Source organism: Erythrolamprus reginae, chromosome 13, assembly GCF_031021105.1.
Source record: "Erythrolamprus reginae isolate rEryReg1 chromosome 13, rEryReg1.hap1, whole genome shotgun sequence".
Lineage (NCBI taxonomy): Eukaryota > Metazoa > Chordata > Lepidosauria > Squamata > Dipsadidae > Erythrolamprus > Erythrolamprus reginae.
The window spans coordinates 6,639,786-6,667,415 of record NC_091962.1 but is presented as its reverse complement, the minus strand read 5'-3'; the positions used below and the strand labels follow the sequence as shown (position 1 = coordinate 6,667,415).

Below are 27,630 nucleotides of genomic sequence, written 5' to 3'. Positions count from 1 at the left end.
GGGAGGGAAGGAAGGATGGAACGATGGATGGAGAGGATTGAAGCACACGGCCGAAATGTATTAGATGAGATTAGAGAGAAAGTAGCTTAAAAATGCATTAGCTAAGAGTATTTTAAATTCGAATAGGAAATTAAAACAATCTTTTTGATAATCCAGGTGTCAAAAATAAAAGGAGGCAGCATTTGATGGACGCTGAACACCGAATGTAAAAAGATACGAATTATTGTAATGTAATTGAGGACGGAAGGTATGTAATATGGCATATTTGTTGGAGTTACCCCCCAAAAAAACCAACACTCAGATTCTCAAAATGCCACCATACAAGGAGGTGGTGGTCTTCCATTCCCAGAGGGGTCTCGACAAATATATGGGGGTGCAGCAAATGGTATGGGACAAAGGCTACTTTGGAGCGGCCCCCCGATGCAAACGGCTGGCCCCGAAAGGGTGTTTTTACTGCGAGCTAAGCGAAAACAGATGTTGGCTGCGAGCCTTTGACAACATCTGCTTGTATCGGGGCCAAGAATTCGGGGTGGGGGGGCTGAGCTCCCAGGGCACACCCGTCCAGTCTCTCTCTCTTTCTCTTCTCTGCACCCAGCCAGAATAGGGGGGTGTTCTCCCGGAGAGAAACCGTGAAGACGGGGTGCCAGAGGCCGTGCCAAGCGCTTGTCAAAAGGAGTGAGTGATGGGAGGTTTCTCTCTGGCGTGGGGCTGGGGGCTTAGAAAAAGGGGGAAATGAGAGGGGGGCTAGAAGGACAAACCAGGGCCTGGGAGAAGGAGCCGGAGTTGAGAAGGGGAGGAAGGAAGGAAGGAAGGAAAGAAATTCTGGCGTTGATGGAAGATTTTCGTAAGCGGCGCAAATATTGCTCCAAAGGGGCTTCACTCCTTGTCCTGGGGCTCCAGGCCCCGGAGGAAAAAATAATTAGGGGTGCCCCTGCTCAATTCTGATTTCTTTATATTTTTCTGCACCGGAGAGAAGGAAGAAATATATTTCCGCGGCCTTAATTTTGTGTACCAGCTCTTCTAAGCCACGATCTTTGCCAATCTTGGTTTGTTTTGCTCCCCGAATGGTTTAGATGAGTTTGGGGGAAATGAGAGAACTGGCCTGTACCCCCCCCCTTCCCCCAAATTGTTTTGGGGGGGCATTTGTAGATATTGCACCGAGGCCTGGATAGTCCTCGGGTGCCTCGGTACCCCCTCGAGAGCCTCTTAAAACCTGCCAGCAAACTGGAATGCGTGTCGTTGCGAGGAAATGTTTATAAATCTAGAACTGGTGTTTGTTCTGGTTCTGCTCCGGGCCATCGTTTTCCTTCTCGGCCACACGTTGGTTCAAAAGCTAGAAAGTTTGACGGCTATCGAAAGTTTATTGGTCAAGATTTTATTCATCTCTGCCGTAGGTAGATATCCGTGTTACTTTGGGTTTATATATCCCAAAACTGTTTTAGTTCACCTCATCTGCACCTAAGCGGCCCTTTTCCAGATTGTTCAGGGTTCCACTCATTCATTTATAATATATAAATGCATACATGGAGAGAGAGAGAGAGAGAGAGACGAGGGGGAACGGAGAGACAGAGAGAGAAGAGAGAGAGACAGAAAGTCACAAAGAAGAAAGAGCGTGCAAGAGAGAAGGAAAGAGACAGACACAAAGAGAGAAACAGATACATAGAAGAGACTGAAAGAGAGAGAGGGGAAGGAAGAAACGCAGAGAGAGAGACGAGAGAAAGAAAGACAGAAGAGAGAAAGAGACAGAGAGAGAAGAGAAGAAATGAAGAGAAAGGAAATGACAGAGAAGAGAATGAGAGAGAGAAAAGAGAGAAAGAGCAAGAGAGGAGAAAGAAAGACAGAAGAGAGAATGAAAGAGAAGAAAGCTGGAGAAAGTGGAAGACAGAAGAGAGAAAAGAGTAAAAGAGCGAGAGAAAGAGAAAGACAGAGAGAAAAGAGAGAGAAAGAAAGAGACAGAGAAGAAAGAAAGAAAGACAGAGGAGAGAATGAGACGGAGAAGAAAGAGCAGGAAAGAGAAAGACAGAAGAGAGAAAAGAGTAAAAGAGCGAGAGAAAGAAGAGACAGAGAGAGACAGAGAGAAAAAGAAAGAGACAGAGAGAAAGAGAAGAAAGACAAGAGAGAATGAGAGAGAGAAGAAAAAGCAGGAGAGAGAAAGAGAAAGACAAGAGAAAAAAGAGTGAAAGAGCGAGACAGAAAGAGACAGAGAGAGAAAAGAGAGAGAGAGCGAGAGGGAGAGATCAACATACAATACTTTGTTTAGTGATCAATGGCATTTAAAAGTGCACTTAAAAAGTGACTTAATGACCATTTTTTCACACTGTTGTATATAATGTGACCATTTCAGCACCTCCATGGACATGTGGCCAAAATCCAGATGCATAGCAACTGGCTCACATTTATGACGGTCGCAGTGCCCTGAGGTCATGTGACCCCTTTCTGTAACCTTCTGGCAAGCAAAATCCAATGGGAAGCCAGATTCACTTAACACCCGTGATCCTAATTTAACAATTGCAGCTATTCACTTAACAACTGTGGCAAGAAAGGTCGTAACATGGAGCAAAACTCACTTCACAACCGTCTTGCTTAGGCACAGAAATTTTAGGCTCACCTAGGCGAGACTACCTGTATATTAAAAAATCCTGCTGTTAAAATATTCCTGTTTTAAAGTGATATATACCTTGAAGAATATATATACTGTAATAGATAGGTAGGTAGGTAGGTAGATAATAGATGGATGGATAGAAATAGATGAGATAGGATAGATGATAGGTAGGTAGGTAGGTAGGTAGGTAGGTAGATAGATAGATAGATAGATAGATAGATAGATAGATAGATAGATGATGGATGGATAGAAATAGATGAGATAGGATAGATAATAGATAGATAGATAGATACATACATACATACATACATACATACATACATACATACATACATACATAGATACAGACAGATAGATAGATAGATAGATAGATAGATACATAGATACATAGATAGATATAGAGATAGATAAATATAGAGATAGATAAATATAGAGATAGATAGATAGATAGATAGATAGATAGATAGATAGATAGATAGATAGATAGATAGATAGGTATAAATATAGATAGGTATAGATAGATATAGATGATGGGGGTGATGATCATGAAGCGCCTGACTGGTGATGAAATACGAAGTCCAGAATGGTGATCTCGTTTGCTGTGTTGTATTGTTGAAATAATAATCATAATAGTAATACAGTAGTAGTAGTAATAATAATGATGATGATGATATAATAATAATAATAGTAATAATGATGATGATATAATAATACTAATAATAATAATAATAATTTATTAGATTTGTATGCCGCCTCTCTCCAAAGATTGGGGCAGCTCACAACATAACAACAATACAAGGGAGGGAAGGAAACGCTAAATGAATTGTCATAATTGTCAAGCTGCTTTAAGCCAGGGGAGGATGGGATGGCAGGGTTTTAAAATAAGAACAAAACGTTAAGTGGCAGGTCGACTTCGACATAGATTGTGTACGTTTGTCTGACACAAAGGCTGTATTTAGCCTCCCTTGGAGACAGTAGTTCTTTTGGGTAAATATACATACACGCCTTCCTACGTCGCCCGAGGTGTTTTCTTGCAATCCAATGTCCTCAGGTTTATCCAGGTAGAGGAAACCGATTTAAAACTAGCGTTTTGGAAGAAGGCATCCCACCGTTATCTCTTCGGGTAAAGCTAAATTGGGTCTGTTTTTTAATTCCTTTCTTTAACTTTTTGTACGCTGTCAAAAAAATAAAAATCTCAGAACGAGTTTGGGATCGGAGGAGATTTTGCTCAGCCTGGTATGTTACACCTGCAACAGGTAATTCGCTACAGGTCAGCCGTAGCTGCTCAAAGTTAAGGCGGCGCTAAAGGAATTGTGGCCTTTGTTCACACTTACAACAGTTGTGCGTGTGGTGGTAGGGGGTGTCGCGTGATCAAAATTGGGACGATGACGGACAGATACCTAATACCTCTCAAGACGGGAATTGTCTTATTAGGGGTTAGAAAAAAGAGGTAGAAAGTAGAAATTGGGCAGAGATTATTATGTTTACTTTTACATAAAATAACAATGTACAGTGATACCTTGTCTTACAAACTTAATTGGTTCCGGGACGAGGTTCTTAAGGTGAAAAGTTTGTAAGACGAAACAATGTTTCCCATAGGAATCAATGGAAAAGCGATTAATGCGTGCAAGCCCAAAATTCACCTCTTTTGCCAGCCGAAGCGCCTGTTTTTGCGCTGCTGGGATTTCCCTGAGGTTCCCCTCCATGGGAAACCCCACCTCTGGACTTCTGTGTTTTTGTGATGCTGCAGGGGAATCCCAGCATCGCAAAAACAAGCGCTTCGCTAGCAACGGAAGTCCAGAGGTGGGGTTTCCCAGCGAGGGGAGCATCAGTGAAATCGCAGCATCGCAAAAACACCAAAGTCCTCGAAACCCCACCTCCGGACCTCTGTGTTTTTGCGATGCTGCGATTTCACTGAGGCTCCCCTCCATGGGAAACCCCACCTCCGGACTTCCGTTGCCAGCGAAGCGTCCATTTTTGCGCTGCTGGGATTCCCCTGTAGCATCACAAAAACACGGAGGTCCCGGAGGTGGGGTTTCCCATGGAGGGGAGCCTCATGGGAATCCCAGCAGCGTAAAAATGGGTGCTTCGCTGGCAACGGAAGTCCAGAGGCAGGGCATCCCAGCGGCGGTGGTGGGTTTGTAAGGTGAAAATAGTTTGTAAGAAGAGGCAGAAAAATCTTAAACTCCGGGTTTCTATCTTGAAAAGTTTGTATGACGAGGCGTTTGTAAGACGAGGTATCACTGTATAGGTAAATGTTAGAAGTTGAAAGATTATTATTGTGTACACTACTCAAAAAAATAAAGGGAACACTCAAAGAACACACCCTGGATCTGAGTGAATGAAATGGATTGTCAATCAGTGTTGCTTCCTAACTGGATAGTTTGATTCCACAGAAGTTTGATTTACTTGGAGTTATATTCTGTTGTTTAAGCGTTCCCTTTTTTTTTTTTTTGAGCAGTATATATCTAAAAAGTATTATCATTGTTATTAGTATTGTGTATAAAACATATACACACTGCTCAAAAAATAAAATAAAGGGAACACTTAAACAACACCATATAACTCCAAGTAAATCAAACTTCTGTGAAATCCAACTGTCCACTTAGGAAGCAACACTGATTGACAGTCAATTTCACCGGTTGTTGTGCACATTCAACTTTGTACAGAACAAAGTGTTCAATGAGCATATTTCATTCATTCGGATCTAGGATGTATTCTTTTAAGTGTTATTTTTTTGAGCAGTATTTGTATTTGTATTTATTAGATTTGTATGCCACCCCTCTCCGAAGACTCGGGGCGGCTAACAACAATATAAAAAGACAATGTAAACAAATCTAATATTAAAAACAATCTAAAAAACCCCAATTTAAAGAACCACTCATACATACAAGCATACCATGTATAAATTCTATAAGCCTAGGGGGAAGGGGAAAAAATTTCAATTCCCCCATGCCTGACGACAGAGGGGGTTTTAAGGAGCTTGCGAAAGGCAAGGAGGGTGGGGGCAACTCTGATCTCTGGGGGGAGCTGGTTCCAGAGGGTCGGGGCCGCCACAGAGAAGGCTCTTCCCCTGCGACCCGCCAAACGACATTGCTTAGTCGACGGGACCCGGAGAAGACCAACTCTGTGGGACCTAAACGGTCGCTGGGATTCGTGCAGCAGAAGATGGTCTCGGAGATATTCTGGTCCGATGCCATGAAGGGCTTTATAGGTCATAACTAACACTTTGAATTGTGACCGGAAATTGATCGGCAACCAATGCAGACTGCAGAGTGTTGGTGTAACATGGGCATATTTAGGGAAGCCCACGATTGCTCTCGCAGCTGCATTCTGCACGATCTGAAGTTTCCGAACACTTTTCAAAGGTAGCCCCATGTAGAGAGCGTTACAGTAGTCAAACCTCGAGGTGATGAGTATATATATTGGGGTGGGTTCGGACCAGTTCGCTCCAACGGGTAGCCACCTGCTGATGATATCATGATGATGTCACTGAACTGGACGGTTAGTGCCAGTACATGGGCAGCATCTTTTTAAAATTTATAATTTTTTTGAATTTTTTTTTCTTCTGAGCATGTGCAGAAGCCAAGTTTCCGACATTGTCCATGTGGTTGCAATTTTGTTTTCAGCTTTCTTTTCTTACTATTATCGTTTATTTTAATTTTATTTATTTATTTTTATTTTGTGTATCTCCTGAGCGCATGCAGAAGCCGAGTTTCTGGCACTGTGCATGCGGTCGCCACCTTGAGGAAGCGAGGTAAGTTGGAACCCGCCCCTAATATCTACGTCAATTTTCATGGCTCCTTCTTCCGCTCCCAGGTGTGAAAATGAAGGTGGTTTCCTGCATCTTCCTGGCCACGCTGCTGAAAGCTGCATTCGCGCAAGAAGACCCCAACACTTACACGGTAATAAAAGGGGCCGAATCTGTTTTTTCCCCATCTCCGTTATTCCTTAAGTAGGCTTGGGGAATGGCCAATTAGCCCCTAGCCCTACTCTCGAGGAGACCTCCTCCTCCTGAGTAGCCATTCCTGTCTATTGGCAACTCTGCGCACTCGTGCATTAAAAAATAGGCTCCTCCTTTTCTTACTCATCACTGCCAAGAGGTGGTTGGAGATTCCTCGCCAGCCATTTCACTGCACAGGCCACTCGCGCATCACTTCCTCGGCCTTCTCACGGATGGGATACGCTACCAGCTGCACGGGCTGTTGGTGGGTCACAACAACGTGATCCAAATCCAGCTGTTTGGCCACTGGTATGCGTCTTATGAAAATTGCAGCACCCCGAAATCATGCGATTGCTATTTTTTTATTTTTTTTTACCTTCCCTGCTGGCTTCGGATGAGCAAAGTCAATGGAGAGAATCTGGATCTGCTTAATGACTGCATGCTTCACTTAACAACTTCAGCTGCAGAAGCTTGTGAAAAGGCGGCACGTGATTCACTGAGCAAACCACCTCGCTTGGTCATTGAAACGCTCGTCCCGATTCGTTCGAGGACTATCTGCAAACTCTGAATCCAGCACAAGTGTGCAATAGGGCTGATATTTCTGGAGGCGTCTGTAATATGGCAAATGATTTAGCTTTACTAGATAAGTGGTCAAAGCAATGGAAACTGCAGTTGAATGTTTCCAAATGTAAAATAATGCACTTGGGGAAAAGGAATCCTCAATCTGAGTATTGTATTGGCAGTTCTGCTTTAGCAAAAATTTCAGAAGAGAAGGATTTAGGGGTAGTGATTTCTGACAGTCTCAAAATGGGTGAACAGTGTGGTCGGGCGGTAGGAAAAGCAAGTAGGATGCTTGGCTGCATAGCTAGAGGTATAAGAAGCAGGAAGAGGGAGATTGTGATCCTGCTGTATAGAGCGCTGGTGAGACCCCATTTGGAATAATACTGTGTCCAGTTCTGGAGACCTCACCTACACAAAGATATTGATCAAATTGAACAGGTCCAAAGACGGGCTACAAAAATGGTGGAAGGTCTTAAGCATAAAACTTATCAGGAAAGACTTAATGGACTCAATCTGTACAGGCTGAAGGACAGAAGGGAAAGGGGGGACATGATCGAAACATATAAATATGTCAAAGGATTAAATAAGGTTCAGGAGGGAAGTGTTTTTAATAGGAAAGTGAACCCAAGAACAAGGGGGCACAGTCTGAGGTTAGTTGGGGGGAAAATCAGAAGCAACATGAGAAAATATTATTTGACTGAAAGAGTAGTAGATCCTCGGAACAAACTTCCAGCAGACGTGGTTGGTAAATCCACAGGAACTGAATTGAAACTTGCCTGGGATAAACATAGATCCATCCTAAGATAAAATACAGGAAATAGTAGAAGGGCAGACTAGATGGACCGTGAGGTCTTTTTCTGCCGTCAATCTTCTATGTTTTTAAAAAAAGGATAAAAATGGCTGCAATCCCACCCTAGATCCAGTAATCTGACCAGTTTCTTTCTAATTTCTTTTCCAATTTCTCCCCGCTGTAGGAATGCACCGACGGCTATCAGTGGGACGCCGAAACCCAGCACTGCAAAGGTAAAACACAGCCCCCCGAAACAGTGAAAAATAGATACAGATAACAGAGTTGGAAAGGACCTTGGAGGTCATCTAGTCCAGCCCCTCTGCCCAAGCTGAAGACCTACAATGTTTTTGACTGATGGCAGTCCGGTCTCTTCTTGAAAGCCTCCAGGGATGAAGCCCCCACAACTTCCAAAGGCAAAGGCGGTGCAGTGGTTAGAGTGAAGCACTGCAGGCTACCTCTGCTGATCACCGGCTGCCAGCAGTTTGGCAGATCGAATCTCAGTTGGCTCAGGGTTGACTCAGCCTTCCATCCTTCCAAGATTGGTAAAATGAGGACCCAGATTGTTGGGGGCAATATACTTATTCCCTGTAAACTGCTTAGAGAGGGCTGTAAAGCACCATAAAGTGGTATTTAAGTCTAAGTGCTATTGCTATTGCCCTTCCTACCTTCTTCCTCTCCCCCTTCCTTCCTTCCTTCCTTCCTTCCTTCCTTCCTTCTTTCCTTCCTTCTTTCCTTCCTTCCTTCTTTCCTTCCTTCTTTCCTTCCTTCTTTCCTTCCTTCTTTCCTTCCTTCCTTCTTTCCTTCCTTCTTTCCTTCCTTCCTTCCTTCCTTCCTTCTTTCCTTCCTTCTTTCCTTCCTTCCTTCTTTCCTTCCTTCCTTCTTTCCTTCCTTCTTTCCTTCCTTCCTTCCTTCCTTCCTTCCTTCTTTCCTTCCTTCCTTCTTTCCTTCTTTCCTTCCTTCTTTCCTTCCTTCCTTCTTTCCTTCCTTCCTTCCTTCCTTCTTTCCTTCCTTCTTTCCTTCCTTCCTTCTTTCCTTCCTTCCTTCCTTCCTTCCTTCTTTCTTTCCTTTCTTCTTTCTTTCCTTCCTTCCTTCCTCCCTCCCTCCCTCCCCTTCCCTTCCCTTCTTTCCATGCTGGTTCTGTAAACAGCTTAGAGAGGGCTGTAAAGCACTATAAAGTTGTATTTATTTATTTGTTTGTTTGTTTATTTTATTTATTTATTAGATTTGTATGCCGCCCCTCTCCGTAGACTCGGGCCGGCTCACAACAACAATAACACAATATATAACAAATCTAAAAATTAAAAGTCACTAAAAAACCCTTATTAAAAAGAAAACATACACACAAACATACCATGCATAAACTGTATAGGCCCTGGGGGAGATGTCTCAGTTCCCCCATGCCTGACGACAGAGGTGGGTTTTAAGAAGTTTACAAAAGACAAGGAGGGGGGGGGCAATCCTAATCTCCGGGGGGAGCTGGTTCCAGAGGGTCGGGGCCGCCACAGAGAAGGCTCTTCCCCTGGGTCCCGCCAAACGACATTGTTTAGTCGACGGGACCTGGAGAAGGCCAACTCTTTGGGACCTAACCGGTCGCTGGGATTCGTGCGGCAGAAGGTGGTCTCGGAGATATTCTGGTCCAATGCCATGAAGGGCTTTATAGGTCATAACCAACACTTATAAGTCTAAGTGCTATTGCCCTTCCTTCCTTCCTTCCCTCCCCTCCCTCCCTTCCTCCCTCCCTTCCTTCCCTCCTTCCTTCCCTCTTTCTTTCCTCCCTCCCTCCCTCCCTTCTTTCCTTCCCTACTTACTTACTTACTTACTTACTGACTTACTTACTTACTTACTTACTTACTATACCTACTCTGCAAACCACTTAGAGAGGGCTGTAAAGCACTTTGAAGCTGTATACAAGTCTAGATGCTAAATGCTAAACTTATACACCAGCAACCTCAGAAGGGACGGAAGCCTGACTCGACCTTGAGCAGGTCAGGATCGAACTGCTGGCGATGGGCAGAGCCAGCCTGCAATACCGCATTCCAACCACCGCGCCCCCCTTCCGCAAAGGCGGAATCACTGCAAGTGGACAATTCTTTTACTTTTTAGCTCTTAACTTCAGACTGGTTTCTCTCCCTCTCTAGATATCAATGAATGCGAGACCATCCACCATGCCTGCAAAGGGGAAATGAAATGCATCAACCATTATGGGGGATACCTTTGCCTCCCCCGTTCCGCCTCCGTCATAAACGATGTGAATGCCGAACGGGCCCCTCTCGACAGCCCCCCCAGGTTGAGACCTCCTCCGCCGGTCCAGCCCTCCATCCAACCTCACACTTGCTCTCAGGGCTATGAGCCCGACCGCTATGGATCATGTGTGGGTGAGTTACCAGGGCCCTGAATTCCAAGAAATACAGATGTTTTTTAAAATAATAATAATAATAATAAAAAATAATTACTCCACGTTTATAATAATAATTATAATATTAATTTATTAGATTTGTATGCCGCCCCTCTCCGTAGACTCGGGGCAGCTAACAATAGTAGTAAACAACATATAACAAATCTAATGTTTAAAATACTGTAATTAAAAATCCTTATTTAAAACCAAACATACACACAAACGTACCATGCATAAATTGTATAGGCCTAGGGGGAAAAGGGTAGTTCGGTTCCCCCAAGCCTGACGACAGAGGTGGGTTTTAAGGAGCTTACGAAAGGAAAGGAAGATGGGGGCAATTCTGATCTCCGGGGGGAGCTGGTTCCAGAGGGCCGGGGCCGCCACAGAGAAGGCTCTTCCCCTGGGTCCCACCAGACAACATTGTTTAGTTGACGGGACCCGGAGAAGACCGACTCTGTGGGACCTGACCGGTCGCTGGGATTCGTGCGGCAGAAGGCAGTCCCGGATGTATTCTGGTCCGATGAGTAAGGTGACCAATTTTTTTTTACCATGAAAAGGAGGACGAAAAAAATTAAGAATGTGTATTATTGTGTATTGGACAAAACAAATGAATAAAATAAATAAATAAAATAGATTCCTGGAAACTTTTACTCCCCTTCCCCATTGCCTTCACTTTTCGCCCCCATTCTCTTCCTCGCGCTCTTTCAATTTTCGCTTTGCCTTTTGTGTCCCCTCTAGATGTGGATGAATGTGAATACGATTTGCACGACTGCCAGCCCAGCCAGCAGTGTATCAACACCGTCGGTGGTTTCCACTGCCAGTGTCCGGAGGGCTACCGGAAGATCGGCACAGAGTGTGTAGGTAAGTGAGTCTCGCACACAAACACACACACTGGCCCCAGATGAAATGGGGTTGTGTCATTCGCTGCTTGTCAGAGCTGGTGAACTGCCTATATTTACAGCAAAAATGTTTACTACCACGCTGTGGGCATGGCTTATTTTGTGGGTGTGGCTCGCCAGCCATATGGCCTCCAGAGCAGATAAAGCTGCGTGTATTTTAATTACTAAAAAAAAAAAAACCAACCCCAAAGCCCCAAATCTGAAATGGATTAAGTCAGTTTCTCAGAGAAGAAAGTCAAAACTCTCAAGTCGGTAAGTGTTGTATTGCATCTGTACAAATCGATGGTGAGACCACACTTGGAGTACTGTGTACAGTTCTGGTCACCGCACCTCAAGAAGGAACTGGGAAAGGTGCCAAAAAGGACAACAGGAATGATCAAGGAAATGGAGCCCCTCCCTTATGAAACCAGGTTGCAACGCCTTGGTCTCTTCAGTCTTGAAAGACGGCGTTGAAGGGGTGACTTGATCGAAGTGTATAAAATCATGCATGGGATAGAAAAGGTGGACGGAGAAAAATTATTTTCTCGATCCCACAATACTAGGACGAGGGGGCCCTCCCTAAAGCTCACAGGTAAGAAAGCGAGGACAAATCAGTCGTATCAGGAAAGACTTCATGAACTCAATCTGTATAGTCTGGAGGACAGAAGGAAAAGGGGGGACATGATCGAAAGATTTAAATATGTTAAAGGGTTAAATAAGGTCCAGGTGGGAAGTGTTTTTAATAGGAAAGTGAACACAAGGACAAGGGGACACAATCTGAGGTTTAGTTGGGGGAAAGATTAGAAATAATGTGAGAAAATATTATTTTACTGAAAGAGTAGTAGATGCTTGGAACAAACTTCCACCAAACGTGGTAGATAAATCCACAGTCACTGAATTTAAACATGCCTGAGATAAACATAGATCCATCCTAAGATAAAATACAGAAAATAATATAAGGGCAGACTAGATGGACCATGAGGTCTTTTTCTGCCGTCAGTCTTCTATGTTTCTAAGGGAAATATTTCTTCACCCAGAGGGTCCTTGGTTGATGGAATTCCCTTCCAGAAGAGGTCGTGACAGCTGTCAGCCTGGATAGCTTCAAGGCAGGATTAGATAGATTCAGGGATGCCAAGTGTATCAAGTGTATCATAGGTGGTTACTGAAACGGATGTCCATGTGCCGCCTCTATGTTGGTTGAGGCAGGCAGGGTTCCCTTGTGTTAGGGGGTCAGGGGAAAGGGAGGGTCTTGCCTTCTCTTTCTGCTCAAGATCCCCATGGACAATTGGTGGGCCACTGGGTGACACAGAATGCTGGACTCGATGGGCTTTGGCCTGATTCAGCAGGGCTCTTCTGATGTTCAGAACAGGGTCGATACCATTTTACAATTCAGAAATCACTTCTCGTTCTCCCCCCCGCCCCTCTTTTCCGCCATAGACATCGATGAATGTCGTTACCGTTATTGTCAACACCGTTGCGTCAATTCCCCAGGATCATTCACCTGCCAGTGTGAATCCGGATTTCAGCTCGCCAGTAACAACCGCTCCTGTGTGGGTAAGCGAAAATCCACCCGTCGCCATTTGGCACGTGCGCAAAACGCTTTATACATTTATTAGATTTTATTAGATTTATTAGAGTCCTCGCAGAGGGGCGGGGTACAAATCCAATAAATAAATAAATTAGATTTGCATGCTGCCCTTCTCCGAAGACTCGGGGCGGCTCACAATATACAATACAGTGGTACCTCTACTTAAGAACTTAATTCGTTCTGTGAGCAGGTTCTTAAGTTGAAAAGCTTGTAAGTAGAAGCAATTTTCCCCATAGGAATCAATGTAAAAGCAAATAATGCGTGCAAACCCATTAGGAAAGAAATAAAAGCTCGGAATTTGGGTGGGAGGAGGAGGAGGGAGAAGAGGAAGTGGACAGTCGCTGCCCAGAGCAAAGGGAGCATTTCTTTTTTCTGGCCACTGGCAGAGGTTTATTCCCTCTCCAAGCGCCCAGAGAAAGGAAAATGCTTTGTTTGCTCTGCACTGCCAAAGCCTCCTTAAGCGCCACCGAAAGGCTCCTCTGGCAGCCCAGAAAAACCCAAGATGGCCAGGATTAATGGTAGGAAACTGGCTGGGCCTTTGTGCCGCTCTCAAATTTCCTGGAATATTTTTCCGGGCTCGGGTTCCTAAGTAGAAAACGGTTCTTAAGAAGAGGCAAAAAAAATCTTGAACACCCGGTTCTTATCTAGAAAAGTTCTTAAGTAGAGGCGCTCTTAAGTACAGGTGCCACTGTATAAAACAATGCGTACAAACAAATCTAATTAGTTAAAAACTACAAGCTAAAAACCCAACATATTAAAATCAACCAACCAATTCAATCCCAACCATACATCATGGAGTCTAGATCTAATTGCCCCAAGCCTGGCGACTTACGTGAGTCTTGAGACTCTTGCGGAAGGCGAGGAGAGTGGGGGCAGTATGAATCTCTGGAGAGAGCTGATTCCAGAGGGCCAGGGCTGCCACAGAGAAGGCTCTTCCCTTAAGCCCCGCCAAGCGACATTGTCTGGTTGACGGGACCTGGAGAAGGCCAACTCTGTGGGACCTGACCGGCTGCTGGGATTCCTGAGGCAGAAGGCGGTCCCCTAAGTAATCTGCGCATGTGCAGAGGTTAAAAGCATCCAAATGGCGGTGTCCGGGCAGGTGGGTGAAGCCTCATGCTCCCTTCGCGACCGGCTCTCCGACGACCAACAAGCACAATCGAACCGGAGGTATTTCCATTCACAATTCAAAGTGTTGGTTATGACCTATAAAGCCCTTCATGGCACCGGACCAGATTATCGCACGAATCCCAGCGACCAGTTAGGTCCCACAGAGTGGGTCTTCTCCGGGTCCCGTCGACTAAACAATGTCGTTTGGCGGGACCCAGGGGAAGAGCCTTCTCTGTGGCGGCCCCGGCCCTCTGGAACCAACTCCCCCCAGAGATTAGAATTGCCCCCACCCTCCTCGCCTTTCGTAAGCTCCTTAAAACCCACCTCTGCCGTCAGGCATGCGGGAACTGAGATATTCTTTCCCCCTAGGCTGCTACAATTTATGCATGGTATGTTTTGTATGTATGTTTGGTTTTATAATCAGGGTTTTTAATTGTTTTACTATTGGATTGTCACATGTTGTTTTTTATCACTGTTGTTAGCCGCCCCGAGTCCACAGAGGGGGGCAGCATACAAATCCAATAAATAAATAAATAATAAAATTTCACTCCTAGCTCAGGGTGAAGTATAATAATAACGGAGTTGGAAGGGGCCTTGGAGGTCTTCTAGTCCAACCCCCTGCTTGGGCAGGAGACCCTAGACTAGTTCAGATAAAAGGTCATCCAACATCTTCTTAAAAACCTCCAGTGTTGGAGGATCCACAACTTCTGGTGGCAAGTTGTTCCACCGATTAATTTGTTCTAACTTGTCAGGAAATTCCACCTTAGTTCTAAGTTGCTTCTCTCCTTGTTCAGCTTTCCACTCGTTGCTCCTTGTTCTACCCTCAGGGCCCCTGGAAAATGGGTTGAGTAGGTATTATGGGATGCATTGCAAACTCTAAATTATTTTTGCCACTCCTCCTCTCCAGACGTGAACGAGTGCGAAATGGGGGCCCCTTGCAAGCAACGCTGTTTCAACACCTATGGCACTTTCATCTGCCGGTGCAACCAAGGATACGAGCTGGACAGCAACGGCTTTACCTGCAAAGGTAGGCGGGGCTTAGTTTAGCCCCTCCCTTTTGCCCTTCCCACAAAGCTCCTCCCCTTTGCCTCTTTGCTCTTGACTGTCAAACAGGAGGAGGAAGAAGGCAAAAAGGATAAATTTGCTGCCTTGAGTTAGTATTAATGTATTTATTATCTCTTTTATTCATTAAACATGAAACTTGGACAGCTGAACCATTTTAAAAAGTGTCACAAATACCACTGACTGGTGCAAATGGTTGCTGCCAGTGTTTTAGGTATCAACCAAGTGTATTAATCAACTAATTTATTATTATTATTATTATTATTATTATTATTATTATTATTATTATTATAGAATAGAATAGAATAGAAGTATGATTGGACACACAAGGAATTTGTCTTGGTGCATACGCTCTCAGTGTACATAAAATAAAATATACATTTGTCAAGAATCATGTGGTACGACACTTAATGATTGTCATAGGGGTCAAATAAGCAATGAAGAAGCAATGTTAATAAAAATCTTAGGATATAAGCAACAAGTTACAGTCATACAGTCAACATGGGAGGAAATGGGTGATAGGAATGATGAGAAAAACTAGTAGAATAGAAGTGCAGATTTAGTAGAAAGTCTGACAGTGTTGAGGGAATTATTTGTTTAGTAGAGTGATGGCGTTTGGAAAAAATTATTATTATTTTTATATTATATTATTATTATTATTATTCATTATCACAAAAACTAGTAATACACAGCAAACAAGATTGGAGGCGTCTGTAATATGGTAAATGATTTAGCTTTACTAGATAAACGGTCAAAGCAATAGAAACTGCAGTTTAATTTTTCCAAATGTAAAATAATGCACTTGGAGAAAAGGAATCCTCAATCTGAGTATTGTATTGGCAGTTCTGTGTTGGCAAAAACTTCAGAAGAAAAGGATTTAGGGGTAGTGATTTCTGACAGTCTCAAAATGGGTGGACAGTGCAGTCAGGCGGTAGGGAAAGCAAGTAGGATGCCTGGCTGCATAGCTAGAGGTATAACAAGCAGGAAGAGGGAGATTGTGATCCCGCTATAGAGAGCGCTGGTGAGACTACATTTGGAATACTGTGTTCAGTTCTGGAGACCTCACCTACAAAAAGATATTGACAAAATTGAACGGGTCCAAAGACGGGCTACGAGAATGGTGGAAGGTCTTAAGCATAAAACGTATCAGGAAAGACTTCATGAACTCAATCTGTATAGTCTGGAGGGCAGAAGGAAAAGGGGGGACATGATCGAAACATTTAAATATGTTAAAGGTCCAGGAGGGAAGTGTTTTTAATAGGAAAGTGAACACAAGAACAAGGGGACACAATCTGAGGTTAGTTGGGAGAAAGATCAAAAGCAACGTGAGAAAATATTATTTGACTGAAAGAGTAGTAGATGCTTGGAACAAACTTTCCAGCAGACGTGGTTGATAAGTCCACAGTAACTGAATTTAAACATGCCTGGGATAAACATATATCCATCCTAAGATAAAATACAGAAAATAGTATAAGGGCAGACTAGATGGACCCTGAGGTCTTTTTCTTCCGTCAGTCTTCTATGTTTCTAAGATTGATTGGATGCTGGATTTTGTATCACAATATCACAAGTCAAACTCTTCCCAAGCGTCTAGGATTGTGTGATGTACACTGCTCAAAAAAATAAAGGGAACACTCAACGAACACACCCTAGAAAGAAAGAAAGAAAGAAAGAGAAAGAAAGAAAGAGAGAAAGAAAGGAAGAGAGAAGGAAAGAAAAAGAGAAAGAAAGGAAGAGAGAAAGAAAGGAAGAGAGAAAGAAAGAAAGAAAGAAAGAAAGAAAGAAAGCCACCTGTAACGATCTTCCTTTTCCCTCCCTCTTCTGCTCAGATGTGGATGAATGCAGCTATTCAAATTATTTGTGCCAGTACGAGTGTGTGAATGAACCCGGTCACTTCTCCTGCGTGTGTCCTCAAGGTTACAACCTCGTGAACACCCGGCTTTGCCAAGGTAACTGGCCAGATTTGGGGTTGGCACCGGGGAACCAGGGTGGATGGAAAAACAAAATTAAACCCAGGTACCAGGACCCAGTTGAATCTGTTTGGAGAGAAAAGAAGAAAGGGAAGGAGAAGGAGGAAATAGAATAGGAAATAGAGAATAGAGAACAGAACAGAATAATAGAATAAAGAATAGAAAATATGGACTGGAATGGAATAGAAGATAAAAGAATAGACGAGAACAGAATAGAATAATAGAACAGAAAATAGGCTAGAATAGAACAGAGGATGGAAAATATAAAAGAATATAGAATATAGAAGAAAAAATAGAAAATAAAATTGATTAAATTTTAGAACAGAATTGCATAGAATAGAATATAGAATTGAAGATAGAAAATAGAAAATATGGAATGGAATAGAAGATAGAGAATAGACGAGAATAGAATAGAATAATAAAACAGAACAGAAAATAGAATAGAACAGAGAATAGAAAATAGAAAATAAATTTGAAGAATTAGAATTGAATAGAATAGTGGAATAGAAAATAGAAAACTAATAGAAAATAGAAAATATGGAATGGAATAGAAGATTAGAGAATAGACGAGAACAGAATAGAATAATAGAATTGAACAGAGAATAGAAAATAGAAACTAAATTTGAAGAATTAGAATTGAATAGAATAGAATATAGAATAGAAAATAGAAAACTAATAAAAAATAGGAAATATGGGATGGAATAGAAGATAGAGAATAGACGACAACAGAATAGAATAACAGAACAGAGAATAGAAAATAGAAACTAAATTTGAAGAATTAGAATTGAATAGAATAGAATATAGAATAGAAAATAGAAAACTAATAGAAAATAGAAAATATGGAATGGAATAGCAGATAGAGAATAGACGAGAACAGAATAGAATAATAGAACAGAGAATAGAATAGAATAAAATAGAACAGATAACAGAATATAGAATAGAAAATAGAAAATAAAATTGAAGAATTAGAATAGAATAGAACTGAATGGACTATAGAATAGAAAATAGAAAATAATACAAAATAGAAAACAGCAAATAGAATAGACTATAGAATTTATTTATTTATTTATTTATTATTTGGATTTGTATGCCGCCCCTCTCCGAAGACTCGGGGCGGCTCACAGCAAGTAGTACAAATCATAAATAATCCAATCAGTTAAAATATTTAAAACTTTAAAAAAAACCTTATACTAACAGACACACACACAAGCATACCATGTATAAATTAAATTAAAGAATAGAAAATAGAAAAGAAGAGAAGAGAGAAGAGAACCTTTATAGCCCAAGCAGGAGAATATTTTTGGCAAGGAATGCCTGAAGTTTGCAAAACATAATTTGAAAGAGGAGTCTGCGTGGGTTGGAGACCGGGGGGGGGGGAGATTTGGCTGTGGGGGGCTGCTGGCAGTTTGGGGTGCCAAAGCAAGAAAAGGGAATTTTGGAGTGGGGCGGAGATGCCCTATTTGAGCCAACCCGGCCCTCGTTTTGGCACCACTTGGGTTTTTGCAATTTAAAAAATAAACGAAGCCTCTCCTCTTCAGATCAAAATGCTTGATGGTCCGGTATTGAGATCTTTGTGGCTCTTTCTGCCCCAGGGTTCAGCTGGACTGGGACCATTTAGGGAAGGAACCTCAAGAGAAAATCCGAGAATGGTGGCTGGGGAATATTTATTGAAAAAATGCCAAACAAAGGCAGGGCCAAAATAATGTTGGCAGCATTTTAAGGCTGGGTTTAAAACGTTCCTTCCTTCTTTCCTATCCTCCTCTTCTTTGCCTCTTTTCTGTTCCTCTTCCTTCCTTTCTTCTTCTTCTTTTCCTTATTTTCTCCTTCCTTCCTCTGCCAATTGTTTTTTCCCTTCTTTCTTCCTCTCTCCCTCTTTCAATTTCCTTCCTTCCCAATTCTTTCTTTCTTTCCTTCCCTCTATTTCTTCATCCTCCCTATTTTTTCCTTCCTTCTTCCCATCCCTCATCCCCCCTCCCTGTTTCTTCTTTTTCTTTCCTTCATCCTCCCTCCCTCTCTCCTTCCCTCCCTCCCTCCCTCTTTTTCTTCCCTTTTCCTAACTTCCTTCATTCCAATTCTTTTTCCCTTCTTTCCTCTCCCTTTCAATTTCCTTCCCTCCCAATTCTTACTCTTTCTTCCCTCTCTCCAATCCCTCTCCTTCCTTCCATTTCTTCCTTTCCTCCGTCCCTTTATCCTCCTTCCCTCAATTTTTTTCCTTCCTTCCTTCCTTCTTCTCCCTCCCTCCCTTCATTCTCCCTCCATTTCTTCTCTTTTCTTTCCTCCCCTTCTTTCATCATTCTTCCCCCTTTTCTTCTCTTTTCCTAATTCCTTCTTTCCTTCCTCCCTTCCCTCATCCTCTCTCCATTTCTTCTTTCCCTTCCTTCCTTCCTTCTTTCCCTCCCTCCCTCCCTCCTTCCCTCCCTTCCTTCCTTCCTTCCTCCCTCTGTCTATCTCTGCCCCCCACAGACATTAACGAATGCGAATCCGACACCAATCAGTGTACGGAGTCCCAGAACTGTGTGAACTTTCACGGAGGGTATCGGTGTGTGGAGAAGAAACTCTGCCAAGAGCCTTACGTCCACGTCTCCGAGAAGTGAGTGGGGAGAGGTCTGGAGGATTGGGAGGAGAGGAGGGAGTGGAATTATAAACAAACCTGGTTGGGCTTAGATTGGGGCATAGAGGTTCCTTTATACCGCCTGCAGTCAAGCCGACGCAGCAATTTGTAAACGCCGTTCCGTGATTAACTAACTTTGCAGAATGAGGAAGAAGAAGAACTCCTACATCCCATAAAATGGGTTCACACAGCGTCCAGAACCCAGGTTCAGAAAACCAGGTGCTTGTATAATAATCTCCCACGTTCATATGAAAGATCATAAGAATAAAATTACCTGGGTTGCTTTTAAACCACTTTTTCTCATCCTCTGCAATTGTAAGATGGACGGGCTTCAATTCCCAGAATTCTCCCACCAGCGTACTTTTAAGATAACTGGACAGTCAGCATGCTAGATGGGGAATTCTGGGAGTTGAGTCCAGTTATCTTAAAGTATGCTCGCTAGGGAATTCTGGGAATTGAAATTTCTCCATCTTCAATCATGCTTTCTGGAGAATTCTGAGAGGTGAATTCTATGCATCTTAAAACAAGCTGGCTGGGGAATTCTGGGAATTGAAGTTTATCCATCTTAAAAAAAAGCTGGCTGGGTAATTCTGGGAGTTGAAGCCCCTCCCAGCTTAAGGAATGCTGGCTGGGGAATTCTGGGAATTGAAGTTTATCCATCTTAAAAAAAAGCTGGCTGGGTAATTCTGGGAGTTGAAGCCCCTCCCATCTTAAGGAATGCAGGCTGGGGAATTCTGGGAATTGAAGTTTATCCATCTTACATCAAGCTGGCTGGGGAATTCTGGGAATTGAAGTTTATCTGTCTTAAATCAAGCTGGCTGGGGAAGTCTGGAAGTTGAAGCCCCTCCCATCTTGAGGAATGCTGGCTGGGGAATTCTGGGAGTTGAGGTTCATTCATCCCAAGGCAGCCATGTTTGAGAAACCCAGGTTTACCTGCAAAAGGCGAAAGATTTATACGATCTGAACCAGAGTATTCCAGGCATCTTTGGAATCCTTTTCATCATTTTAAAAAAAAAAATGGATTGTGCAAATCATAGTGATTTTTCCCCCCAGTCATTATTCCTTATCCATTCTGATGGGAATAATAACATCCCACATTGTTAAGTTGTGGAAATAAATGATATAAAGGAAGTGAAATATTATGCGCACCATGCTATATCACTAACAAGACTGATAGGTATAAATGCCTGAGTGAACACATTTTTCTTGCTCAAGTGTTCTGTCACAGGCAATGAGAAATTAATGCAAGCTCTGAATTATTATTTTTTAAATTAAACCAAACCAGAGGCAAAGGTTTGCCGAAGGAATGAATATTATTATTATTATTTATTAGATTTGTATGCCGCCCCTCTCCGTAGACTCGGGGCGGCTTACAGCAATGATAAAAACAATATATAATGACAAATCTAATCGTTAGAATCTAAAATAACAATAATACATTTAAAAAGTCTAAAAAACAAGGAACCCCAATATATAAAAACATACATACAGTCATATCATACACAGAAAACTACATAGGTAGGGGCAGGTGTTTCAGTTCCCCCACGCTTGACGACAGAGGTGGGTTTTAAGGAGTTTACGAAAGGTAAGGAGGGTGGGGGCAGTTCTAATCTCTGGAGGGAGCTGATTCCAGAGGGTCGGAGCCGCCACAGAGAAGACTCTTCCCCAGGGTCCCGCCAAACGACATTGTTTAGTTGACGGGACCCGGAGGAGACCAACTCTGTGGGACCTAACCGGCCGCTGGGATTCGTGTGGCAGAAGGCGGTCTCGTAGATAGATAGAATAATACTGCATCATGTCCAATATTTCCTTATAAAAATGTGGATGTACTCTGAATCATTCGGAAGTGAACTGATGAAAGTTATAATGCATGCCTAGGTTAGGAGAAAAGGTTATTTTGTGATTGGCAGGAAAAATAATCAACAAAGAATAAATGTCTGACTGGTGATCGGAAAAAAAAGAAAGAGAAACCCAGGTTTAGCAACCGGCTGAGGGAGCGCAGCGCAAGGTCGACCCCAGCCTGCCTCCTTCAACCAGTTTATTCCTCTTCTAGCCGCTGTTTGTGCCCAAACACGAACCCCCTTTGCCATGAGAAACCTTCCTCCGTTATCTACCGGTATATGAGCATCTTGGCGGATCGGCCGGTGCCCTCGGATATTTTCCAAATTCAAGCCACCACCTTCTACCCAGGAGCCTACAACACCTTCCAGATCCGTTCAGGCAATGAGGATGGAGAGTTTTACATCCGGGTAAGTCCGTGTCCTAGCAACAGCCAATCACAGTCCATTTTCTGCAGGTAGGTTTACTCTGGTACCCGGCTTCCAAACGCTGATGCTTTAGATTCAGGGATGTGTATGTTTGGTTTTATAAATAAGGGTTTTTAGTTGTTTTATTGTTGGATTGTCACATGTTGTTTTTATCATTGTTGTTAGCCGCCCCGAGTCTACGGAGAGGGGCGGCATACAAATCCAATAAATTATTATTAAATCCAATAAATTATTATTATTATAATTATGATTATCTCCAAACATGGCAGCCAAAATTTTGTGGACTTTAATTCCCAGAATTCCCCCTGGCTGGGGAATTCTGGGAGTTGGAGCCCACAAGTCTTAAAGTTACCGAGTTTGAAGAACCCCCTTGTTTTAGGATTATTGATAGATTTTAAGTGTTCAATTGTTTAATTTGGCTTTCTCATACCACCATGGTATGAGAATTTGTTCTTACATGGCCTTTGTTATTGTTGTGAGCCGCCCTGAGTCTACGGAGAGGGGCGGCATACAAATCTAATTAATAATAATAATAATAATAATAATAATAATAATAATAATAATTTGGTCAGCTCTTAATCAAACAATGTTTATCGCAAAGTTTCTGGGTTGTTGGGAGGGGTTTTCCCCCCCCGCATCCTTAGGGGAAAAATGTTCAGATTATAGGTAGTCCTGGATTTACGACCATAATTGGAACCAGAGTATTCCTTGCTAAGCAAGGCGTTTATTCAATGAATGATGTTTCTTCCGTTGTTGTTTTTTGGTAAAACCACAGCTGGGACCAAAACCCATAAAAACCCATCATAAAATCAGGTCAGTCCTATGGCCAGCTCATTTGACGACTTGCAACTTAGACTGCCTTTCGGTTGTAACTCGAGGAGTAACCCGCGTAGGAAGACTTAGAGCGAGGGAGTCAAACACATCAGGGTTATTTGACCGCCGGGCGACTGGGATGGGTGGGCTTGGCCAACTAAACGTCACTCATTGGGGGCACCTGTGGTCAGCAAGTGCTATGGCAGGACTTCCCTCAGACCCTCCCTCCCTCTCATTACTTCCTTCCTTCCTTCCACTTTTCCTTTATTCCTTCCGTTCTCTTTTCCTTCCTTTATTCCTTTCATTCTCTTTTCCTTCCTTTATTTCTTTCATTCTCTTTTCCTTCCTTTATTCCTTCCGTTCTCTTTTCCTTCCTTCCTTCCTTCCTTTATTCCTTCCATTCTCTTTTCCTTCCTTCCTTTATTCCATCCGTTCTCTTTTCCTTCCTTCCTTTATTCCTTCCATTCTCTTTTCCTTCCTTCCTTTATTCCTTCCGTTCTCTTTTCCTTCCTTCCTTTATTCCATCCGTTCTCTTTTCCTTCCTTCCTTCCTTTATTCCTTCCGTTCTCTTTTCCTTCCTTCATTCCTTCCGTTCTCTTTTCCTTCCTTCCTTCCTTTATTCCTTCCGTTCTCTTTTCCTTCCTTCCCTTATTCCTTCCGTTCTCTTTTCCTTCCTTCCTTTATTCCATCCGTTCTCTTTTCCTTCCTTCCTTTATTTCTTCCATTCTCTTTTCCTTCCTTCCTTCCTTTATTCCTTCCGTTCTCTTTTCCTTCCTTCCTTTATTCCATCCGTTCTCTTTTCCTTCCTTCCTTTATTCCTTCCATTCTCTTTTCCTTCCTTCCTTCCTTTATTCCTTCCATTCTCTTTTCCTTCCTTCCTTTATTCCTTCCGTTCTCTTTTCCTTCCTTCCTTCCTTTATTCCTTCCGTTCTCTTTTCCTTCCTTCCTTCCTTTATTGCTTCCGTTCTCTTTTCCTTCCTTCCTTCTGTTCTTTTCCTCCCTCCATTCCTTTATTCCTTCCATTCTTTTCCTTCCTTACTTCCTTTATTCCTCTCATTCTCTTTTCCTTCCTTCTTACCTACCTTCCTTCCTGACGAATTTATCTTTTCCTTTATGTACACTGAGAACATGTTCACCAAGACAAATTCCTTGTGTGTTCAATCACGCTTGGCCAATAAGGAATTCTATTCTATTCTATTCTGTTCTATTCTATTCATACACCTATTCTATTCTATTTATTCCATTCCATTCTACTCCACTCCACTCATTCCCTTATTCTATTCTATTCATACACCTATTCTATTCCATTCCATTCCATTCTACTCCACTCCACTCATTCTTTTATTCTATTCTATTCATACACCTATTCTATTCCATTCCATTCCATTCTACTCCACTCCACTCATTCCCTTATTCTATTCTATTCATACACCTATTCTATTCCATTCCATTCCATTCTACTCCACTCCACTCATTCCCTTATTCTATTCTATTCATACACCTATTCTATTCTATTCCATTCCATTCCATTCTACTCCACTCCACTCATTCTTTTATTCTATTCTATTCATACACCTATTCTATTCTATTCCATTCCATTCTACTCCACTCCACTCATTCTTTTATTCTATTCTATTCATACACCTATTCTATTCTATTCTATTCCATTCCATTCTACTCCACTCCACTCATTCTTTTATTCTATTCTATTCATACACCTATTCTATTCTATTCTATTCTATTGTTGTGGGCTGGTGGGTGAGCTTCGGTTGGTTGGATGATTGAAACTTAAAAATTCTTCTCTCCGGAAACCACAACGCGCTTTTCGCCTCCCGTTTCCTCCGCAGCAAATCAGCAACATCAGCGCCATGTTGGTTCTGTCTCGCGCCGTCGTGGGTCCCCGGGAGTTTGTGCTGGATTTAGAGATGGTGACCGTCAATAACCTGATGAGCTACCAGGCCAGCTCGGTGCTCCGCCTCACCGTCTTCGTGGGGGCTCATCCCTTCTAGGGGTGGCGTGGCAAAGGAAAAAAGGGTAAGGCGGCTTTGGGAATCGGGTGGAAGGAGGACTGTGGAGTGGAGAAGAGGCACCTGGAGTTAGGGTCTGTGATTTGAACAGAGCCCAATGTCAGAGTTGGAAGGCACCTTGGAGGTCTTCTAGTCCAGCCCCCTGCTCAAGCAGGAGACTTTATACCGTTTTAGACAAATGGCTGTCCAGTCTCTTCTTAAAAACCTGGAAGGAAGGAAGGGAGGGAGGAGAACGCAAGAAAAGAGCTACAGCTGGATGTAATCGAAGGAAGGAAGGAAGAAGGGAGGGAGGATGGAAGGAAGGAAGGAGAGAGGGAAGAAGGAGGGAGAAGGAAGTAAGGAAAGAGGGAGGGAAGGAAGGAAGGAAGGAGAAAGGGAGGGAGGGAGGAGGGAGGAGAAGGAAGGAAGGAGAAAGGGAGGGAGGAAGGGAAGGAAGGAGGGAGAAGGAAGGAGAAGGGAGGAAGGAGAAAGGGAGGGAGGGAAGGAAGGAGGAGAAGGAAGAAGAAAGTGAGGGAGGGATGGAAGGAAGGAAGGAGGGAGGAGAAGGAAGGGAGGGAGGGAGGAGAAAGCAAGAAAAGAGGTACAGCTTGATGTAATCGAAGGAAGGAAGGAAGAAGGGAGGGAGGATGGAAGGAAGGAAAGAGAAAGGGAGGGAGGAAAGGAGGAAGAAGGAAGGAAGGAGAAAGGGAGGGAGGGAAGAAGGAAGGAAAGAGAAAGGGAGGGAGGGAGGAGGAGAAGGGAGGGAGGAGAAAGGGGGGAAGGAAGGGAAGGAGGGAGGAGAAGGAAGGGAGGAGAAAGGGAGGGAGGAAGGAAGGAGGGAGGAGAAGGAAGGGAGGGAGGGAGGAGAAAGCAAGAAAAGAGGTACAGCTTGATGTAATCGAAGGAAAAGAAAAGAGAAAAGGAGGGAGGGAAGGAGGAAGAAGGAAGGAAGGAGAAAGGGAGGGAGGAGAAGGAAGGAAGGAGAAAGGGAGGGAGGGAGGAAGGAGGGAGAAGGAAGGGAGGGAGGGGAAAGCAAAAAAAGAAGTACAGCTTGATGTAATGCAAGGAAGGAAGGAAGGAAGGAAGGAAGGAAGGAAGGAAGGAAGGAAAGAAAGAGGTACAGCTAGAAGTAATGGAAGGAAGGAAGGAAGACTGGTGGAAGAAGCCATGGTAGCGCAGCGGTTAGAGTGCAGCAGGGCAGACTGCTATTTCAGCTGACTGCTGGCTGTAGTTCAGCAGTTCCCATCTCACCACCGGCTCAAGGTGGACTCGGCCTTCCATCCTTCTGAGGTGGGTCAAATCAGGACCCAGATTGTTGGGGGCAAGAGGCTGACTCTCTGTAAACCGCTTAGAGAGGGCTGCAAAAGCACTACGAAGCGGTATATAAGTCTAAATGCTTTTGCTACTGCTATTTAAAACCTCCAGTGACGGAGCCCCTGCAACTTCTGGAGGCCAGCTGTTCTACCTGCGCATCCTGTTCTACATCGACAAAATAAATTTAGTTCGGAGTATGTGGAGTCTGACTGGTTGCTTTTTCTACCTTTCTCTCTTGCAGAAACATCTGTCCAAGCCGGAGAAACAATCAACCCACAAAGGGACACAATTCTACAGGTGTGGAAAAAAAATAACGGAGTCAGATGCTTTCCTGGATTCTCCGCCAACAACAACTGTCTACCAGAATCCCCCCCATTGCCAGATCTGGACCCATCCCACACAGAACCAAACCCGTAGCTTAAAAAGATGTTTGTTCAGCCATCCTGGATCCAACCCACCCTTTCTTGGCACCGTTCCTTCAACCCCGTAACACTGGCCAATAATGCAACCTTGTGGGAAGAACGATTTGTGAAGCGGGGATAGAAGTACCCATCCCTGCCCTTGGGGTGGACATTTGAACCTTACACTAGAGTTCTGGTTTTTTTTAATTTCTCTGGTTCAAAGAGAAGATGAGAGAGAGGGAGGGGAGAGTGAGAGGAGAAAGAAAGAAAGAAAGAAAGAGAAAGGAAAGAAAGAAAGAGGAAAAAAGGAAAGAAAAAGGAAAGAAGGAAGGAAGAGAAAGAAAGAAAGGAAAGAAGGAAGGAAAAGAAAGAAAGGAAAGAAGGAAGGAAGAGAAAGAAAGAAAAAAAGGAAAGAAGGAAGGAAGACAAAGAATGAAAGAAAGGAAAGAAGGAAGAAAAAGGAAGGAAGGAAGAAATGAAGGAAGAGAAAAAAGAAAAGGAAGGAAAGAAGGAAGAGAAAAAGAAAGAAAGACAGAAAGAGGAAGGAAGGAAGGAAAGAGAAAGAAAAAGAAAGGGAGGAAGGAAGAGAAAGAAAGGAAGGAAGAGAAAGAAAAAAGGAAGGAAAGAAGGAAGGGAAAGAAAGAAGGAAAGAAAGAGGAAGGAAAGAGAAAGAAAAAGAAAGAGGGAGGAAGGAAGGAAGGGAAGAAAAAAAGGAAACAAACAAGGTTTAGTAAAAGTTTCTTTGCTGGAAAAGGAAAGATTGCGAACAAGGGGATTTGTGGGGTCTGCGTCGCTGGCTGGTTTGGGGGTTTCCCACAAGCAGAGTCAACGGAGGGGTGGGGCGGGCCTGGATTTGCTTAACGACCGCCTGATTCACTTAACAACCCCAGCAGTTCACTTAACCACCAGAGCGAGAAAGGTGATAAAATGAGGCCCAACTCACTTCACCTCACAAAAATCTTCACCAAATCTGTAAGTCGAGGACTGCCGTCTTTCAGAAATGGTATAGGGCAGTGATGGCGATACCGCAGGTGCCGAAAGAGCGCGGGCGCATGTTACCCCGCATGCCCGAGTGCCCACAACCATAATTCAATGCCTGGGGAGGGCAAAAACGGCTCCCCCCATCCCCGGAGGCCCTCTGGAGGCCGGGAAAGGCCTGTTTCCCAACTTCTGATGGGCCCGGTAGGCTCATGTTTTGCCCTCCCCAAGCTCCAAAGGCTTCCTGGGAGCTGAGTGAGGGTAAAAACGCCCTCCCCTGTCCTCTGGAAGCCAAAAACGCCCTCCCAGAGCCTCCATATGAGCCAAAAATCAGCTGGCCGGCA

The 27,630-nt window shown here is 43.4% G+C and overlaps 1 protein-coding gene across 5 annotated transcripts; it reads left to right on the top strand.

Annotated features, from left to right (window-relative positions):
• Positions 1–146: 146 nt before the first annotated feature.
• EFEMP2 (EGF containing fibulin extracellular matrix protein 2) lies at positions 147–26,903 on the top strand. Of its 5 annotated transcripts, none has more exons than XM_070766346.1 (12): positions 147–247; positions 6,422–6,507; positions 8,081–8,129; positions 10,035–10,271; positions 11,030–11,152; positions 12,607–12,723; positions 14,772–14,891; positions 16,756–16,875; positions 19,360–19,486; positions 21,561–21,756; positions 24,435–24,621; positions 26,149–26,903. In XM_070766346.1, exons 2-11 carry the CDS (start codon positions 6,430–6,432, stop codon positions 24,594–24,596), a joined length of 1,329 nt encoding a protein of 442 aa, XP_070622447.1. In that variant the 5' UTR covers positions 147–247; positions 6,422–6,429; the 3' UTR covers positions 24,597–24,621; positions 26,149–26,903. The 5 variants fall into 5 exon arrangements, with proteins under 5 accessions (XP_070622447.1, XP_070622444.1, XP_070622445.1 ...); XM_070766343.1 differs by lacking the exon at positions 147–247 and adding an exon at positions 527–675; XM_070766344.1 differs by lacking the exon at positions 147–247 and adding an exon at positions 3,608–3,725.
• The last annotated feature ends 727 nt before the right edge of the window (positions 26,904–27,630 follow it).

Coding starts and splice junctions, on each gene's coding strand:
- EFEMP2 (XM_070766346.1), top strand. CDS start 6,430: ATGAAGGTGGTTTCCTGCATCTTCCTGGCCACGCTGCTGAAAGCTGCA. Junction 8,130..10,034: donor CGAAACCCAGCACTGCAAAG/GTAAAACACAGC, acceptor CTCCCTCTCTAG/ATATCAATGAATGCGAGACC. Junction 16,876..19,359: donor GAACACCCGGCTTTGCCAAG/GTAACTGGCCAG, acceptor TGCCCCCCACAG/ACATTAACGAATGCGAATCC.